Here is a 17,680-nt window from a genome sequence, read left to right on the forward strand (position 1 = left end):
ATTCAAAAAAGTGGGGGGTGCTTGTTTAAGCATTGTGGTGAGACATGATCATGATTATTTTTTTAATCTTTAATGAAATGTTTGTTTTGAAAAAGTGCATCTTCAAAATGGGGACACTTGTGCAGGAGCCAAATCTGAGCCCAGTCCTAATGTTCCTGGTTTGGATGAGGTTCTTGAGTTGTGCTTTTCCCCATCCCACAAGCACCCGTGAGCATCAGCCTGCTGTTTATTTCAGAGTGCAGGCACACAGCTGTCCCTGACGCTTGGGTGATTTCTGCTCTGTACTGGAGGAGAARGGATTTGACACCAGCTTCTGAAGTTTATTTGCAGTTTGGATTCATTCCCCTTCCAGTSGGATATGTGTGTTCAGAGGCAACTCTTCTGCTGGAGGTGACTGATGTGGATGTGTCAACTACTGTTTCCAGTTGTTCCTGGGCACCAGGCTTTTGTGAGGAGAAGCATCTCATGGCTCTCTGTTGTGAAAAAAAAAAAAGGATGATGAAACATTCTAAAGTATGTTTTCATACTTTATAATAAATTACTGTGTGATTATTCTTTCTAACRTCTAGAATAGATAAGACAAGCTTGCCCTCACCTCCCCCCAAAAGATCCAAGGGAGTTAGAAATGTGTAAATTTGAGTTTCTAGACTGTCAAAGTTTATTACTTGAGCTTTGACAGGGAATGTATATACTGTGGAGTAGGATATATACTTCTGTTTGAGCTGGGCTGGCTCACAGGGAAGACATTGGCTAAAATAACTCCAGCCAGCAATGTCTTGACCTGCAAACTGAAATGATCCTCACAGTGCAGTGAGTGAAGCAGATAGTTTGTAGTTGAATGTCAGTACTTCTGTGCCTGAGCTTGGATTTTCTTATAGTGGCATGGATTTTGTCAAGTTTTCTCTCCTAAGGAGGGAACTGGGATGACTTTACTCAAGACCACAGAGTGTAAATAACACTTTGGACACCAGTGCTARTATTCTGAGGTGAGGAGTAAGCCTTCCATCTCTTTGATTTTTGTACACTTAGCACATTGTAATGACTCATGTTCTTCAGATATCTCTTACTCCTTCACCTTGCCACCAGAACACTGACATGGTTCCTATGTTATTGTTGTTTGGTAGACSAGTTTCAAGAGTCCACATCTCAGCCCTGCAGCTACTGTGTTTTTTTTCAACCCAGGTGTAAAGGCTTGTCCTTTAACAATATCTTTGAATGGAGTTGGGGAAAAGATGGTATAGAAGAAAAGGCAGGGAGARAAGGGATTTGTAAGCTCTTCCCCACAATCCTTGGCCCCCCTTTGGTCAGAAGACTTCTAAATCGTACCAAGTTTCATAAATCCCAGCAGGAGTAGTTAAGGTAGGACTGCTTTTGCTTTTGTTGAGCCTACAGGAGGGCTTGCCTAKAAGAGAAAATGTGAAGCAGGTTCAGATATACTCAAAAGACCTGTGCCTATGAGCTGCTTGTGGAAAGCCTCCTTCCAATATCAGCAAGGAAGTGGAGCCCCAAACTGCTCTAATAGAGCAGTGTTTTTGTGTCCTGAACAAAAACTGAAATGTTTTATACAACCTAAATGCCTTTAGCCTGCCTAGCACACAGATTCTGGCACTTTTGATTACATAGTTTAAGTAATACATTCATTCTGAGTGAAAGTGGGAACTAATTTTTATGAAAAGTTKTTGGGGGTAAGTAATCTAAATATTAATAACGATAAATGCTTTACTGGGTATTCAAAGTATTTTGATTCATGGGAACAGTTATAAAACTGGATTTTCTGTTCTTACTTAATTTTTTTTCTAGGGCAAATAATTTTTTGAGAAGGAAAGCTATGAAGTGACAAACAGACATTGACAGGTCAGGAGGGTCGCTGCCCATCCAGCCAGTGCACGTGGTAGCTGTGCTTTGTGCCCCACAACAACCTCTGTGATCTCCCGTGTGGGAACAGCCGTGGCTGAGCTCTGAACCCGTTCCTGAGTTCATATCTCACCTCCCTGACACCAGGAAAGGCTTCTGAAAAGCTTTTTGATTCTTACTGGTGTCAGCTGTTCTAGATAGCTTCCTGGATCCYGTTGAGTATGGTTTCTCCACTTCCCTTCTCTCCGCCTGTAGTTCTTGCTAAGGAACTGCAATCACATTAGGTGATGGAAGCTTAGCTTACCAACAGTGCCTTATTTTAACTACTTTTTACCAGGGCTTGTTCACTTCCACGTTCACAATAATCCAGTGCAAGCCATGTATTTYTTCAGAGAATGTTTGCCTCTTGTGTTATCCTTTCCATAGCTGAACTAATACAGTGATTTAACTAATGCAGTGATGTAACTCTGATCTATTAAATGCTGTACCCACTGGGTGGTGATCTTCTGTTCTATTGAGTTGTGCCTTGTTTAAAAAAAAATTGTTTTTTAAGTACCTGCTTCTCTGAATCCCATTCCCACTTTAGTTTCTCTGGGGCCACTGCACTATACATACAATTGCCTAATTTCAAAGTGTCTCCAAAGTGGTACTGAACTGGTTTTATGCAGGGAAATGTGCTTTATGGRCTAAGTGTGGAGCTAGGTTAGCATTATTGTGCTTAACATCAGCCATTGGGAAGGACTTTGCTTCATGAGACACAATTAGGACAGGTAACTTGAAGAGGAAATGTTGAAAAGGAGGAGGGTGAAATAAAAGAGCAAAAGGTTTTATTATAAAGCATTTTTATTTTTTGAGAGTTTTAGTAGGTGAACTCTGTAAATGGCAGCTTGGTTATGACCTGGGTTAGCAAACTGGTTCCCTTTTCTTATGTTTTGTGGGGTTTTTTTGCCTTTTAAAATGCCCAGAATCCTCCAACCTGTCTCCCATCCTGGCAGTGGTGTTTATACTACATATTCTTCTCCTGTTTTGTGCAGCCACTGCTATCGCAGCTATGCTGAATGASGTCCCAGCCTAACTACAATATTAACCCTGCAAATCTGTTCATTTTCTCTTGAGCAGCCCCAGGCAGGGTGTACAGGAGAATGTATCCAATTGAAAAACTGTCATAGACTCGGTGGTGCTGCACTGTGCTAAATTCCAAGAGAGCTGGGGACCATGGATGGTGGTGTCCTTCTCACACAAGTTACAGAATTTGTTTTTCATTTTAGTCTCAACTTTCATTAGTGATTTTATCTTTATTTTTGCCAAACTGTTTGTCTGCTTTTTAGTCACTGAAATGTTTTACTCAGACCTGCTGCTTTTCTCCTGCTATAATCGTCCAATTCGTGCTGCCCCCGCCCCCGGTTTCTATCAGTCCTTTCACCTTTGTAGTTGTTGTTTTTCATTTTTTCTTCATTATTTTACTAAATACCGCTCTGCAGATCAGTAGCATCTTGGGTGGTGGTTGTACCACATAGCATTTGTAGCAGACATTAGTTTTGCATAGCGTGTGTACCTTATTTTGTCCGGACTTGTCTTCTTTGTGCTGCAGGCACCTCCTCCAGCAATTGTAGTGATTAAGCCTGGTATTTCTGCAGATTTATATTAACTTCTGCTTATAAAGAAAGAGAAGAAACCCTACCCTGTCCCCCSCACCTGAACTAGATGTTTTTCTTCATTCCCTTAGTTTTTATCAGTATTAGACCTAAGCTTGCTTTTGTGTATGAAAGAAAATTAGTTAAGTACCTTGTGGTTTATAGATGCCTTTTGTTACATATTACTCGGATTTATTGTGCAACGTTGCCCTGTAAATCATTTCAGCCAGACATTTACCTGGCTCGTGTTGCCTTTTTGGTTGGAGTCTTTTAACAGCCGTGAAAAATGGAGAAATGATGTTTTTGGCGGTGGCGGACTTTGCAAGTCCGAGYGCCCCGCAAGTCTCTCTCACGGCCGCGCTCCGCTTTGGCGAGGTTTGCTGCCTGGCTCTGAGGAGATGTTTACAAGGAATCCATTGCTTTGTGCAGCTGAAAGACGGTGTTGAAAGAACAAAGGGAGTTTTGTGATGAAGTGTATCTGACTTCTCGCTGCTTTGCTTACCTTTCAAATGTAAAACTTAGTCATTTGCAAGGGCTTTCAGTTCTCAGGGCATCCCTATAAGATTCCACCCCGCGCGGAGCTGTCTCTCAGTCGAAAGCGGGGCTGTCTCCAAACCGCTCTCGAATGCATTTCTATTTTAATCCCCAACTTTGCCTGCCGCCTGCCTTCCTGGCTCCAGCTCACCGCCCTGCCCTGCCCCACYCGCGCACGCAGGCGGCCGCTGCTCCGCGCTGCCGGTGCGGCGCTGCCTTTGTGACTAAAAGTTGGTTTCATCAGCAAAGCATCGGCTCCCGCTCCGCGCTCGGAGCTCGCCGGCCTCGGGAAGCCGCTCAGAGCTGCAGCCTATGTGGGGCACGCGGGGGCAGCTGGCGCCATACGTATAATTTTTTTTTAAATGGAAAATGTCTTTCTCAAAGGCTGTCGATGTCCAGTGGTCTGCAGTCCATGAGCAGTTGACTAGTCCAGGTGTTTCTGCTTCTGTTCCTGTGCTATGTGAATTGGGAGTTCGAGAGAAGAGTGTGCAGGATGGAGGAGTTGAGGGTTTGTATTTCTGTTCTGGTGGTWCTGCAGTGACGGAGGGCTTGGGAAGGAACAGAAAGTCTGCCTGGGGTCGTCTTAATTAAGGAAAATACTGTTCTCGGTCTCTTTGTCTGCCTCTCTTTCTGTCAGTGCCTTTATCAACTCTTAAAAGTGAGAGCGACCCTTWTTGTTGGTATGGATTGACTGTCACAGGTAGTAGTCAGGAAAAACTTGTTTTATTGAATGYGGTTTCTATTTTGTGGGTTTTATCAGTGCGTTTTGCCCCACTTATTTAAAATGTAGCCATTTAAGACGCTTAGAGCTGGATTAATTTTCAAAACTGCCGAATATTTGTCTGTGCTTTACTGAGATAAAAGTTATAATCTGAGACGATGAGACAGTCCTATTGATTCGAGACTGTGGGTTTCTGTGAGGTTTTTAAGCAGATCATTAACCCAGGTCTATCTTTTCACAGGACAGTCGGCCCAATATGTCAAGACCTCTGATCACTAGATCCCCTGCATCTCCATTGAACAATCAAGGCATCCCCACTCCAGCACAGCTCACAAAATCCAACGCACCAGTTCACATTGATGTGGGTGGGCACATGTATACCAGCAGTCTGGCCACGCTTACAAAATACCCCGATTCCAGGTAACTTTAAAAAGCTTCTTCTGCATGTCTTTGGCAAACTCCTTTTCTTCCATTTCGTGCTTGGACGTCCTGGGGCTGTCTCAGAATGATGAATTTAGTTCCTTTTGTTTCAAAATGAAATTAGCTTTCTTTGTTAGTAGGCAGTTAGAGACTTCCTTTTCTTTCCCTGCTCCAGTGTGTTTCTGACAAATGGCACTTCTGCAAATCCTGATGTGTGTGTACTGAAACAAAGCTGATAGTAAAGAGCACTTACTTTCTACTACCTAGGATTCTGGGTTTATGCCAGGGCACCCATGCTGTGGTTTGTTACATTCAAAAACTGTAGTGTTACTGCATGTAAGCCCAAAGGTGGGGGTGTTGGGGTATTTGTTTTGTTTCTTTTGGAACAGTAACCACTCTCCTGTCTCAGATGTGTCACTTGAGGCAAAGGCAAGGTTGAATGAAATAAACTATAGAACAGTATTAATGGAATACTTTTAATAGAATCTTAGGACWTTTGAAATAATTAGGTTCTTAATTCTCACACACCTTTTGAATGAAGTATTTGTGGCTCTGGTAGCTTGCTGGTATTGAGCAATCAGAGCATGCACGAGTAAACGGTGCAGGTAGAATGGATAAAACCAGAGTGCATCTCTGAGAAAAAAGCAGTGCATTTAGCAGTGTGGGCATTACCTGGTGATGACGGCAGACAAAGAGTGTAGAGGTGCTGTAATTSTAAGGGCTGGTTATCAGACAGCAGGTGCTCACTGTGTCCAGTGTATTCATCCACACCCTGCCCTTCACCCCCATTCCCTCTCTGGAGGGAAAGCAGTGTTACCCTTGTGTTCTCTCCACTCTGAGGGGGCAGATTTTCAGTTTCTTGATCCCACAGCTCTGACTTGCCTTTCCAAASGGCACAAAGCGCATTTCATGGGAGGTGACTTTGTGCAAAGCATGCATTTCCATTGATGCTACTGCCTCTGCAGCATGGGCTGGTAGTATTGGGTGGGCTGGAGTAGTGCTCCTGACACAAGGAGCTGACAGCAAGGGCTGGAGGAGGAGAACAGTAAATACAGCGAGGCACATGGCCTTTCCTATGACAGCTCCTCAAGGAAGGCCCGGCAGAGGGGAGTAAAAGAAGCCATGCCAAAGCCTGGGTCTGCCAGGAGAGATTGAAGTCATGTCTGGGAAAACTGGAACTGTTCTTCGAAAACCAAATCTGTTGTTTTGKGGATTTTTTTAGGAGATGCTTGTGTTCAGCTCCCAGTAGTTGTGATCASTGAGTGGGTTTTTTGGTCGTTGGAGCAGTGATGGTGTCTGACACTGTTGTGTATGCAGCATGAGAGGCTTCTGCTTCTGTTTTCATGTCAGATTCACAGAGGGAGTGTATTACTTCAAGTGAAGAAACACTAAAATGTCATTCAAAAATGTGTATGGTGGCAGTGGAGTTTAAGCTTAATGTATTCTGTGCTCAATTGAGCCATTGTAGCACTTGAAAGTGAATGCTATGCCTGTAGTATCAAAGCCTGTTTAATAAATTAAACATTTTAAAAGCTCTTCAAGCATAATTTAAGGAAAACCCAAACTCTGAGTTATAGTCATGCTGTTTCAAGTCGTTCTGACATGTGTTTGTGTTTCAGTTCTGACAGTGTCTTTTGAACCTCTTGATGAGTGAATATTTCCAGAGTAGCTGTTAGAACCTGGAATTCCCAGCCACTTCCAGAACTTGAGAGGCTTTTTTTAACGTTAGCARCTTCAAAAGAGCAATTATTAAATTCGTTTGAATGTCAAGACAATGGCATGAAGCAGTACTCCAGTAATCATGATATAGTTGTTTGGGTTTTGTCTGAGATTTTGCCATCAGGTTTTTTTCTAGTGGAGGGTTGGGATGAGGAGTATATATATTTATGTGTATATATATATATATACAGATATATAAATATATAGATATTTATATAGAGTGAGTGCTAGGTAAAAATTATCCAGTAATATTTGGACATTAATACAAATTGTTTCTTGGAGACTGACCTGGTCAGTTTATATCTAGACTCTAACTTTGTTACTCAACTTTAGCACAAGGTTYTTGTCAGCATTGCTTATATGTTTCTTTTTCTGCCAATATCACATGCATCAATGATCTCAAAACTGAGGAAGTTCTCATAGACATTTTTGGGCCAATTGAAACCTCCTGAGACTTACTGTCATACGAAGTCTTGTCTATGAAAAATAAGGTCTTGATTATCTCGCTCCAAAAGAGCACTGCTCCAGGGATGAGTCAAGGCATCGGTTGCAGGCTCCAGCATGCAACAGGTTGAGACACGAAAGTCATTAGGTTTCTGACTCGTATTACATGCAGTCTAAGGGCCAGAAGCCTAAAATGAACCTTTCATCTGTAGGCCAGCTACCAGAGTCATCTTTCTTTGTGAGATTGAAAGGGTGATATTCAAACCAGCAGCTTTGGAGTCACTCTGACTTGCTGGTGTGAWGAAGACCTGTTCTGATAGAACAGGTACCAGTCTCTGCTTTGGAACAAGTGTGCTCCTCCTTCTCCTTTTSGGCTCAGGAGCATCCCATCTTGTACCTCTCTGTTTTCTTCCTCCTCTTTAAAAAAAGAGTTCCTTAAGTGATATCAGGTAAAGACTTGTAGCTCGCAGGGCTCATTTTCCATAATTCSTCTCTTAGGTTCCCCAAGCTGGTTTGTGCCTTGACATGTAAAATGCCTCCTGACAGATACCCATTCATTCCTCCAAAGAAACCTTGGTGTGACTGTGAAAGTGTCTTGCTGTTGCTGCTGGATCCCTTCCCTGTGCTTTGGAAAGACCATTGGGGGCTTCTCTCTAATGCTCTTGAGATTGAAGAACCCTAGGGATCAGAACCTATCTGTGTTTTGGTCAAAAACGGACTCAGTGAAGCAATCCAAGAGACAAGCAGCTTATCTAATAGATGGCTTGGATTGAGTAATCCTAGAATTTAAAATTCTGAAACTAAAAGAATGCTTTAGAAAGTCCTCAAAATTAATTTTACAATCTTGTAGCAAATAACTCAAAAGATCCCAGGTATATTCCAGACTAGGRAGAACTATTGTTTTCACAAGGCAAATCCTCTATGAATACTTTATCTCATCAACAGGCTTCAGGTTCTCCCAAGAAACCAGAGAAACCGTGCCTCAGACATGGTCTCTTGAAGCTGAATAATACAATTTGCCAGGTTTAGGCTTCAGGAAGAGGCAGTTTAAATCAGTGTATCTGCCAAGAAGGCTTAATGTAAGGTCTCTCTGCTGAAATAAACAGCAATTTTCTTTTAAAGTCTGAGGAGGGAGCAGGTGTCCTTCTATGTAGCTCTCTCCACCAAGATTGTAGACCTTTGTGCATTCACTCATGTACAGATTGTACAACCTTCAGTTTACTTGAAATTACCAGATAATCCGGTTCATATCCAGCAGCACAGAGCTATTCTGTTAAAGACTTGGTGCACAATTTTTTTTAAAATTGATTGTGGTTTGCAAATAAAGATTTTTTTTWAATTGTTTTCTTTCTACTGCCCAGAAAAAAAAATATTCCAGGGAACATGGATCCAAGATGAGTGTCTAGTAAAGGAGCCTTTCTCCCCTGAAAGCTGAGGCACCTGCATGCTGTGCCATTGTTCCCCATGGTCACCAGACAGTCTGAGAACAGGTTGAGGTGTTAGGATTTATGTTTATGASGGGAGGAATCACTGGCCTGTTAGCTCTGATATTTTAATCTGCTCTCCTTGCAGTAGGATTGAACCTTTGCTTGGAGTCGGCATTCCTACATCTTACAGCCTTAATGCTGTCTGTATGGCATCTACCATAAGTTATTGTGTGTCAGGCTATGGCAACCTCAACCCACTATCAGAGCTGAATGGGAAGATGTTTAACTTTGATCATACGAGCATCAGCTGTCTGATATCTCTGGTATCAGCAATATCAGCAGTGTTGTCTATCTCGTATGTTCAAAGCATCTGAACTTTTAATTAGTTCTGTCCAAGTCAACTGGTACAAATATTTGCATAACACCCTGGCATTGGATTGCCACATTCTTTATGGCCACCACAGAATGTGAAAAATTCACTTAAAGCCTTGTATATATTTCTTTGTAGAGCCTTTTGGAGTATCTGTTTGCGTTGCTACATCTCCCATCTTGTGCTACTCCCTGCATATGAAGATGGATTCTTCTTATACAGTATTTCACAATCCTTCCAAATTTCTGCCCAGGGCTATTTCAGGTTTTCATATGAACCAATCCATTCGTGTCCCAGTTTTCTTACCCAATCTTCACTCTCAGCCCTCAGGGAAATTAAATTTCACACACTTGGATCCAGTTAGGACACTGGCTTTTTTTTCCTTTTTTTTTTTTTTTTTTTTTTTTTTTTTTTTTTTTTTTTTTTTTTGTATTGGTAAGGGTTTCTTTTGCATCAAGAGCACAGAATTACCTAGGAGAATGCCCAGACTGTCCTTGCCCKTTTTTGACAGTTTGCAAAAAAGACTTACCCTTTGTGTAAGGGGTTCCAAGGCCATGCTATGAATCAGGCAGGTTAGCACTGTTTTCCTGTTTCAGAGCTCTGGCAGTTTCTGTTTTCAGTTCCAAAACACACCAACATGGCCCTCAGCACCGTGCTGGTGATTTCTGTCTTGGTAGGAGATCTGCTGTGGTGAGGGTGGTCTGCACTTTGCACAGGCTTCCCTCTGTAACACCTCCATGAAGGCAGCCGTGTCACAACTTTTCTTCTCACCTTGGATAGAACCTCTCGAACTGCTCTAAGTTATGTTAAACTTAAAGGAAGCCAGGATTTTCTGACTAATAAGCATTTGGTGATTTGGGKTTTTTTTAGCAAATATTGAGAGAGTGGATGTTGCTGCATCTTTATTTCCACTCTCGTTTTTTGGATTTATCTTCCTGAGAGGTACCTCTCTATCTCTATCTTTCTAGAATGCCAATATCAAAGTCTGATGATGTAGTAGTTCTTAAATCAATGTAATATTACAGTAACAAGACTACAGGAGACTTGCACTTTTTGAGAGCAAATATTGTGTTGCAAGTTCTAAAACACAAGATTCTGTGAAAAATTTCAGTATTGCTGTAACCAGCTTTGTCTGCTATATTAGCATGAATGGTCCACGTCACAGYTTTTTAATATTTTGTAACATTCCTGGCAGGAGGGAAACAGGCAGAAGTTGGCAGAGGATTTGTTCCATCTTTGTTATCTATCCTGTCTTACTCATCTTGTCATTTGCCTTTTATATTTCATTATTTGATTGCTGTTTGGTCTTGTGGTGAGGGAAAGGGAGGGTTTGGGATAGGGAAATACATTGACTCTCACTGACCTGTTCTGTGACCGAAGATAACTGATTTAACTTTGAGCTTCAGTTGCTTCCTACCAAGGTTAACAAAAAAGCAATTTGTGGAGTGCTTTGGGATGATGATTGAAAGTGTAAAAGATYACTATCTCTAAGCATAAATATTTATAGATCCAGTAACTGAGATAGAGGTTGATGATGTCGGTGTCATCAGTAACATGTATTAGTAAAAAACAAAATGTTGATTCACGAGGATCATACTCAACATAGTCAGGCAGTACTATTATTTTGGTTAGTGTAACCACATACACAAACTTGGAAAGAAAACAGAAACACAACTGGGAATTGTTGTATACTATACTCTATGCCTGTTTAAAGAAATTCAGAGAATTTACACAACTGGTATTTTAAAGAGAACTCTCTTGCAACACATATCTGTCAATAAAGAGCTTGGAGGGGTGTTTTCTGGTCCTGGCTGAACCAAGATTAATTGTAGCTCTAGGTATGTATATTGAACTTAGGGTACATATTGACCTCATTTTGCCTCAATTAATGATCACCACAGGTCAGTCATCACTGTTGCCTCAGTAGAAGTAAATATTTTTCAAATTGTAGTACTGTAATATGTTTAACTTGCAAGGTCAGCAAGTTGCTGCTGTTGCTTATGGCTGGTGAGTGGTGAAAGAAATAGCACCATCAGATAAGCACGGCTCTCCCATCATGTGGTCAGTAACTGGTGGTGAGTCATCCCTGAAAAGGGACACAGAATTGATGTCTGTCTTCCTGTTCTAAATGTCAGTAAAAGTGGGCTTATTTTAGTATTTTTTATTTATTTGGAGGGTAAAAAGCAGTGTCCTGTGCTTGTTCAATGTTTATGCACTCCAGTGTGTAAAATGACAGTACAATCGAGATAGTGGATTGTTGAAGTGCTCTTTGCACATTTGCAGACCCAGAGAAAGTAGATGTGCACACTTGATGCTACAGGGGTTTGTGCCTTGCTTGTCTCTGGCTGCCTGGCTATGAGAGTGTATAAGGAAATACGTCCAGAGGAATAAGTGTCTGCATTTGGGAGTCTTAGAAAGCTCTAAAGGCTTCAGTTCCTTATTTCTGAGGCTTGTAATCCGCAGAAGTAACAATCCTTTTTCTTGAGGAGGAAAGAAGAAAATCCATAGTCAGATCATCAGTACATGGATTCCTTTGCCAGTTGGCTCACGTGAGTTTGTACGGTTGGATCAATCTCTAAATCCAGGAGAGGGGAGATTGTCAGTAAATAGTTTAAGTGTCTGTGCTTTGAGAAATCCTTTTATTGCAAAGGCTGCTTGATATGCCCTCCGTGGATGGGCATTTGTGGATGAGAACCTTACAGTGTTTGCATTTTTCTACCCAGTAGCGTGGTTTCATAAGCAAGACTGAAGGCACCCRAGCAGTATTTCTCACTCTGCCTGACCAATACCTGGGAAGATAAAACCAAGTGCTTAATCTATGGGTCTTGCTGRCCTAATAAGAAAAATGCCATTAGAAACTGAGGGGGCACTGAAGTATTCTGCTTATTGGTAATTTTTGATGGGGCCCAGATTTGAGCCGTGTTCGTGAGGTTCAGTGGTTTGTTTTGCCCKTTGCTGTATTTACAGAGGTTCCTGATTGCAAGGAGTGTTAGCACAAGGTTCTCATTCTGCTCTCACATGAACTGTTTGTACTTCATTGGTCTTTCATAAATTGCAATGTAGTTGCTAAGCAAATTGGCATCTAGTGCATRCATAATTGCAGAAGCAAACATTTGGCTTCCAGTTTTGCCGTCAACACCCGGCCACCTCYTGGGTGTGTTTGAAGCTTTAGGATATAGATTCCAGCTTCTGGCTTACTTCTTTCTGGTGATGATCAACCTCCTGGCTGGATTTCATGCATACATGAACCTCATTTTGCCATTTGGGGACGGGATGGGGATTTCCTATGCAGAGGTTGCATAGGAAATGCTGAAAACTGCTTAGGACTGAACAGTTATCTGCAGTCATTTTAATGCAAATAAGACACAAATGCTGTGTTGGCCAAGGGAATGTCACCAGTTCCTGTTATGTGAACTTTCCCTCTAACTTAATCGTCTGCAGTTTATTCAAATGTCATRACCAGACAAGTGTCATCTGGCAAGCTTTATTTCTCCTTTTGTCTTTTGCTCTCAGTCTTTCTTTCACCTTAGTCTACAWCTTGCAAGGTGTTGCTGTCTCTTTGACTCTTGTCTTTCTTTCGGTATCTTCTTTTCCATCCCTGTTCTGCTCTGACCATCGACCCTACTTTTGTCAACTGAAGTCCCTCATTGTTTTGTCTTCATTTCTTTTCCAAACACACTTTTCTGTCTCTATTGGAAGGAGTCAGAGTTCTCAAGGGATATTTAGCTGACCAGATCAAAGGATTGCTTGCTTGCTTGTCCTTTTCCCCACACACATACTTGGTTTTCTGGCTCTTGTTCATAGTGAGCTTTCTTTGAGTGGGTTAGCAGCYAGCATATTTTAGAGATATCTCAGATGATGCTTTTGCTCTAAGTGACATCAGTTGAAGGGATGGTCCAAGATTCACTCACATTGATCCCTTTCATTGAGTTTTTGAATCAGTAATCAAATAGATTGTTTCTAGCCCTGATGTGTGCATTATCTTGGGTCTGTAGGACCCTTCCAGCACAGCTGTCTCTGCACCTCATGTGGACAATTTTCTAGGCACTTTCAAGCCACTTTTTGCCTRCTTCAGAGAACCAACGGGCTTCTGCAACCGTTTGAAAGCATTTAAGCTGAGCTTGTAGCTGCTGCTTGTGGATTAGTCTGTAGGAACATGCCTTTAGGAAAGCACTGGGCTCGCAGTCACTTTCCTATCCAGTCCTTCCACTGTGCAGCATCGTGTGTGTAGACACTTGGGTAGCTCAGGTGCTCAAAGCAATATAGCACGACGCTCCACCTGGACTYGTTTTTCCTGCTTCCAGCAAACTCAGCTGTGCCACGTCTGGTACCCAAGCTAATTACTGAAGACCTATCTTTTCTRTTTCTTCACACTGCTGCATTTTGCAGAATAGGCACTCGGTGAAGGAGAGCAACACTGGCAATTCAGTTTTGTGTGAATCAAAAACTTTCTGTTTGCAAAGGATTAAAAGAGGTAAAAAGGGAGAGAAATAGCAAGATTCAAGATGAGATAGTTGAGCAAAGCAGTGTTAAATGCAATGGGGTATGCTTCAGCAGTTCAGCAATTTATAAATTCTACCTCCTARACCCCAATGGAGTTTTCATGGTAAAATGTGAGAAGCCTGTCAATCAAATGATAGACATAATTGTTCTTTAAGTGACCTATTAACATCCCATTCCTTTTAATTAAAAATTGTACTTATGTTCTCGTACARGCTATGTTTGAACGGTAAAATCTCTTTCCATATGAGGCATGTTGCAGGTGGAAGGCTGTCACAARCTGTGTGACACATGTGAAACAGGAGTGATTGAAGTCCAAGTGTGGCTYGCCTTGGGCTCCCTGCTGACACAGAGGGAGATGGAGGGATAAGCAGCATCTCCCAGGACCACACCCAAACCCTTTGCATTCCTTGCCTAAGAAATTGCTTGTAGCTGCTTACTGTGGCATAGAAAGTTATAATATACAGCATTTGCCATAAGTGTGTCACTTCAGAGCAAATGATGGATTATGTCCTTCCACACCCCAAAAGTTGTTCTTTGTGCTGTAATTAAAAAATAAATGTTGCAACRCTGAATTGTAAATATTTTGTGCCATACAATGAATTTGTTTTGTTAGGTTGCCTGGATGTAATTGCAACAATGTCAGTGCATTAAATCCGTGTCATGGGGTGATGGTTTCCTGCTGCTACACCAGTGCCAAGCACCGCTTTGCTGAGCAGCTCTATTGATGTTTATCTCCATCAGCCCTAGTGATTATTTTGCTTCTGTGAAACTTTTTTTTCTTACTTCATTCCCCACATGTATACTATAAATTATAGTTCTGTTTGAGYGCTGCCCACGATTCCCAAACAGTGGGAAGCGCTGCCATGCCAGAGAGCAGCTCAGCTGGGAGCTGGTTTTAGGTTTGCCCAAACTTGTTGGTGACACGAGGGGAAGGAGGTGCTCCAAACCGTGACACTCTGCTGGGCCCCTTCCACCCGTCTGAAAATTGATCCCTCTTAAACAGTTTAGAGGACCCTCGGGGTCTTGCAGCTTACATAAAAAATGAAAGCTCTTCCTGTCTTAGAGCAGTGCAAGCAGTCAATACAAAAGAGAAAAATGATCTTTTAAGTGTATCCCATTGAATCCATTATCTCGGGGGCCTGTGCTTGATGCTTCATCAAAACATCATCGTCTTGGTGATACATGGGGGAGAGGGTGAGGGGGCATTCGGGGGATCTCAGAGAAAATGCTGCAGTACTCTCAGTGCCACAGGACAGGCTAAATATGATACAAGCCAGAAAATGAGAGCTGCAGAAAAATTGATATGTTCTTCCTTATAACACATTGAATTTTGCATGTTTGAAACAAGCAAATCATTCAGGAAAACTTGTGAATGTTTATTTTGTAGGTATGAAAGTCCTGTTGGGCAACTCGTACAATAATTGCTTTACTTTAAATCAGAATACAAATTTGCAGATTTTTTTTTTCATTACAATGATAAAGAAAATATAGGAGGAAATAAAAATCAGTGTTTGTTCCATCAATTCCTTTTACCCTTGTTTTGGGAGGTAGTGAAAGGTTGAACTGCTCTGTCATTACCTAATTAGTGTTGGATTTCTAGTTCTTGCGAGCAAGTGTCAGAATTGTTAGTTTTAAATGCTGAAGTGTTTTAAATCTTTTGCATGCCTGTGCTAATGATTCGTATGTTTTTCTCAGACTAGCATGAAAGGAAAATCATTGATTTCTGTTGTTCTGAGTTTGCAGTATTTACAATGTCACTGTGGAGTTTTTTTACCAGATTGTGAGGTTAGGAGCTAATCTTTTTCTGTTAGTGTTTCTTTATTGGAAGCAATAAGAATGTTGCTCTTGTGGTAAATTATAAAGAGTAAAATTGAAGAAGTGGAATTTGTTTTCAGTAACCAGTAGCATCAGTAATTCAGAAAAACTRTTTTAAAAAGATGTATTTTTGGAAGGCAGAGAGAACARTGAAGAAACACTATTTCTGCATGTAACTGAGCTGTCAAATGCACATCTTTTGGGGTGTCCTCCATTTCCTTTGGTGWAAGCCTTGCTTAAATAAACTGAGCAGTAGGCAGTGGGTGTGTGCCTTTGCACAACAACATACACCCAGGTGCTTTGTTGGCCAGGGTGATCCCAAAGGCAGAGTGCTGTCAACATTCCTAATTGGTTATTACCCAATAACACACACCCTCCAGTGTCTTGGGACTACAAAACACTTTTTACCTAGCCTTCCTACATGAATAATGAAGCACTTCAAATATTCATCCAATTATAGTCAGCCTCTCTCTTGGCTAAGGATTGCCAAATGCAATTGGACATACTTCTGACATAGAATTTCAGGCTATATCTATGTTGGAAGGGTTTAGTCATAATTCTTGACTTCTGGGGAGAGATTAGATAACACCGTGATGGTAATTTCTCCAGCCTCACAAGCTATTGTTTATTCACTTTTGCTATGAAATTCTAGTTTACTAGCAGTATAATGTGGGAGTTTTAGGAATATTTTTTTTCATTTTATACTTGGAGCTCAAGTTTAAAAAACTTGAAACGGCTCATGTTTGAAGCAGCGAGATGTTTTGCTTTTTCTCCAAGTGCTGTGGCTGCAGCTGCACAGGACTGGAATTGCCATTAAGCATATGAAAAGGAGTTAGCAGGTGTACCTTTCAAGCATGTAGGCTGTGTTTATGTTCATCTTATGTTCACCTTTCTGAATATTTTGCTGCCCAGCACAGTGGACTCCTCTTGTGTCAGTGACCAAATTTAAAATATTCTTTCTTGTTTTTCTCATGCCTTGCTAACATTCGCAAAAACAATGTTTTTATCCCTTGCAGAATATTAAGGTTTAATTTTGCTTTCCTAGCTTCTCCTGTGTATAAGCTCCCCTGAGTGATAATCTTCCCTCTGGCCTTTCAAAACCTGATGAAGGTCGTGTTCCATCCCTGCTCACGGCAGCTTCCAGCTCTGCTGCAGCAATGCCATAGGGAGCCACACTGGCTCCATCGTGCTGGATGGAGACAAAAGCCGTGTGACAGTGTCCATCTTTGTGTGCAAAGGATATGGGTGAATAGGGAAGTGGTGGCAAATGTTATTCTAGGGAGATACAAGCTGGCAAAACACTGGCAAGTAGGATACTTGTCTGCTTATTTCCCCTTTGGAAGAATTTGTGGGAAAGGGAAAGGAGAAAAACTGCTGTTTTTCTGTAGCTAAAGTGTATTTGGAGGCTCCACTTTTCATCAGGCATTCTCATTTTCCCGGTTTCTAATATTGCTGTCTCATAAAGCTGGGCCTTGGGCCATGCCTCTCATASTGGCCTTCCCTGGCTTAGTAGCTAACCCTGATAAACTCATCAGCAGAGCTACAATTGCACTTTCCCGCTTCCACTTTGGATTAATGGTGTAGCTCTCCGAAACTGAATGGATGCTKCTCTCCAGACCACAGAGGTCTGATTCTAGGTGAGCATTTAATTCCCCTCTTGGGAAGTAGAAATAAAAGCCCTAATCAGGTATGTTTCATGTTTCTCTCTTGGGTAGGCTCAACAAAATGAAGGATGAAAAAGATGCTATTGGAAGTCGCTGCTGTCTGCTATCATTACAAGGCGCAAAGCACTGGTTTGAAAATAGGAACTGCTGGTATGGGTGCAACTTTCAATTGTGTTTAGCTTCCATGTGGGTCAGTTTATTATTTCCTATTAAAATGCATTCTATCAAAAGCATAAGCCCTTCTTCCTTCTGTTTGTTAATGAAATTCTGGAAATGTGATAAACATGAATGGCCCTGGGAGTGATGATGAACGTGTAACAGGTTTGGTGCTGTATAAAAAATGTTAAGCTGGTAAGTGCTGAAACTGCTGTCTGTGCCAGGCTGTTTCACACTGGGACAGTTCATCTGTGGCTCTTCTGGGAGTATTTCCTCCAAGAGCCCTTTCTGTTGCTATGAGGGACCACAGAAAGGGCTCTGTGCCTTGACCTTGCATGCCAGAATATTTTTCTTTGCAGTGTGATTCCACTGGGAAAGGTGAGCAGTGATGAAAGCTTTATCAGTTGGATGTTGCAGAG

The 17,680-nt window shown here is 41.6% G+C and overlaps 1 protein-coding gene across 3 annotated transcripts in view; it reads left to right on the top strand.

Moving 5' to 3' along the window:
- The window catches only part of KCTD1 (potassium channel tetramerization domain containing 1), a 65,613-nt gene that overhangs the window by 29,189 nt on the left and 18,744 nt on the right, over positions 1-17,680 (top strand). For 2 of the 3 annotated variants that reach the window (XM_057367239.1, XM_057367241.1), the window contains one exon: positions 4,985-5,163. In XM_057367239.1, coding sequence (XP_057223222.1) covers positions 4,985-5,163 — 179 coding nt within the window. Of the gene's footprint in view, positions 1-4,118; positions 4,531-4,984; positions 5,164-17,680 lie in introns of those variants that run through there. The other variant, XM_057367240.1, reaches the window with a different exon arrangement.

The sequence above is a fragment of the Malurus melanocephalus genome, unplaced genomic scaffold (genome assembly GCF_030028575.1).
Source record: "Malurus melanocephalus ecotype Western Australia unplaced genomic scaffold, MMel_1.1 scaffold_76, whole genome shotgun sequence".
NCBI classification, from domain to species: domain Eukaryota; kingdom Metazoa; phylum Chordata; class Aves; order Passeriformes; family Maluridae; genus Malurus; species Malurus melanocephalus.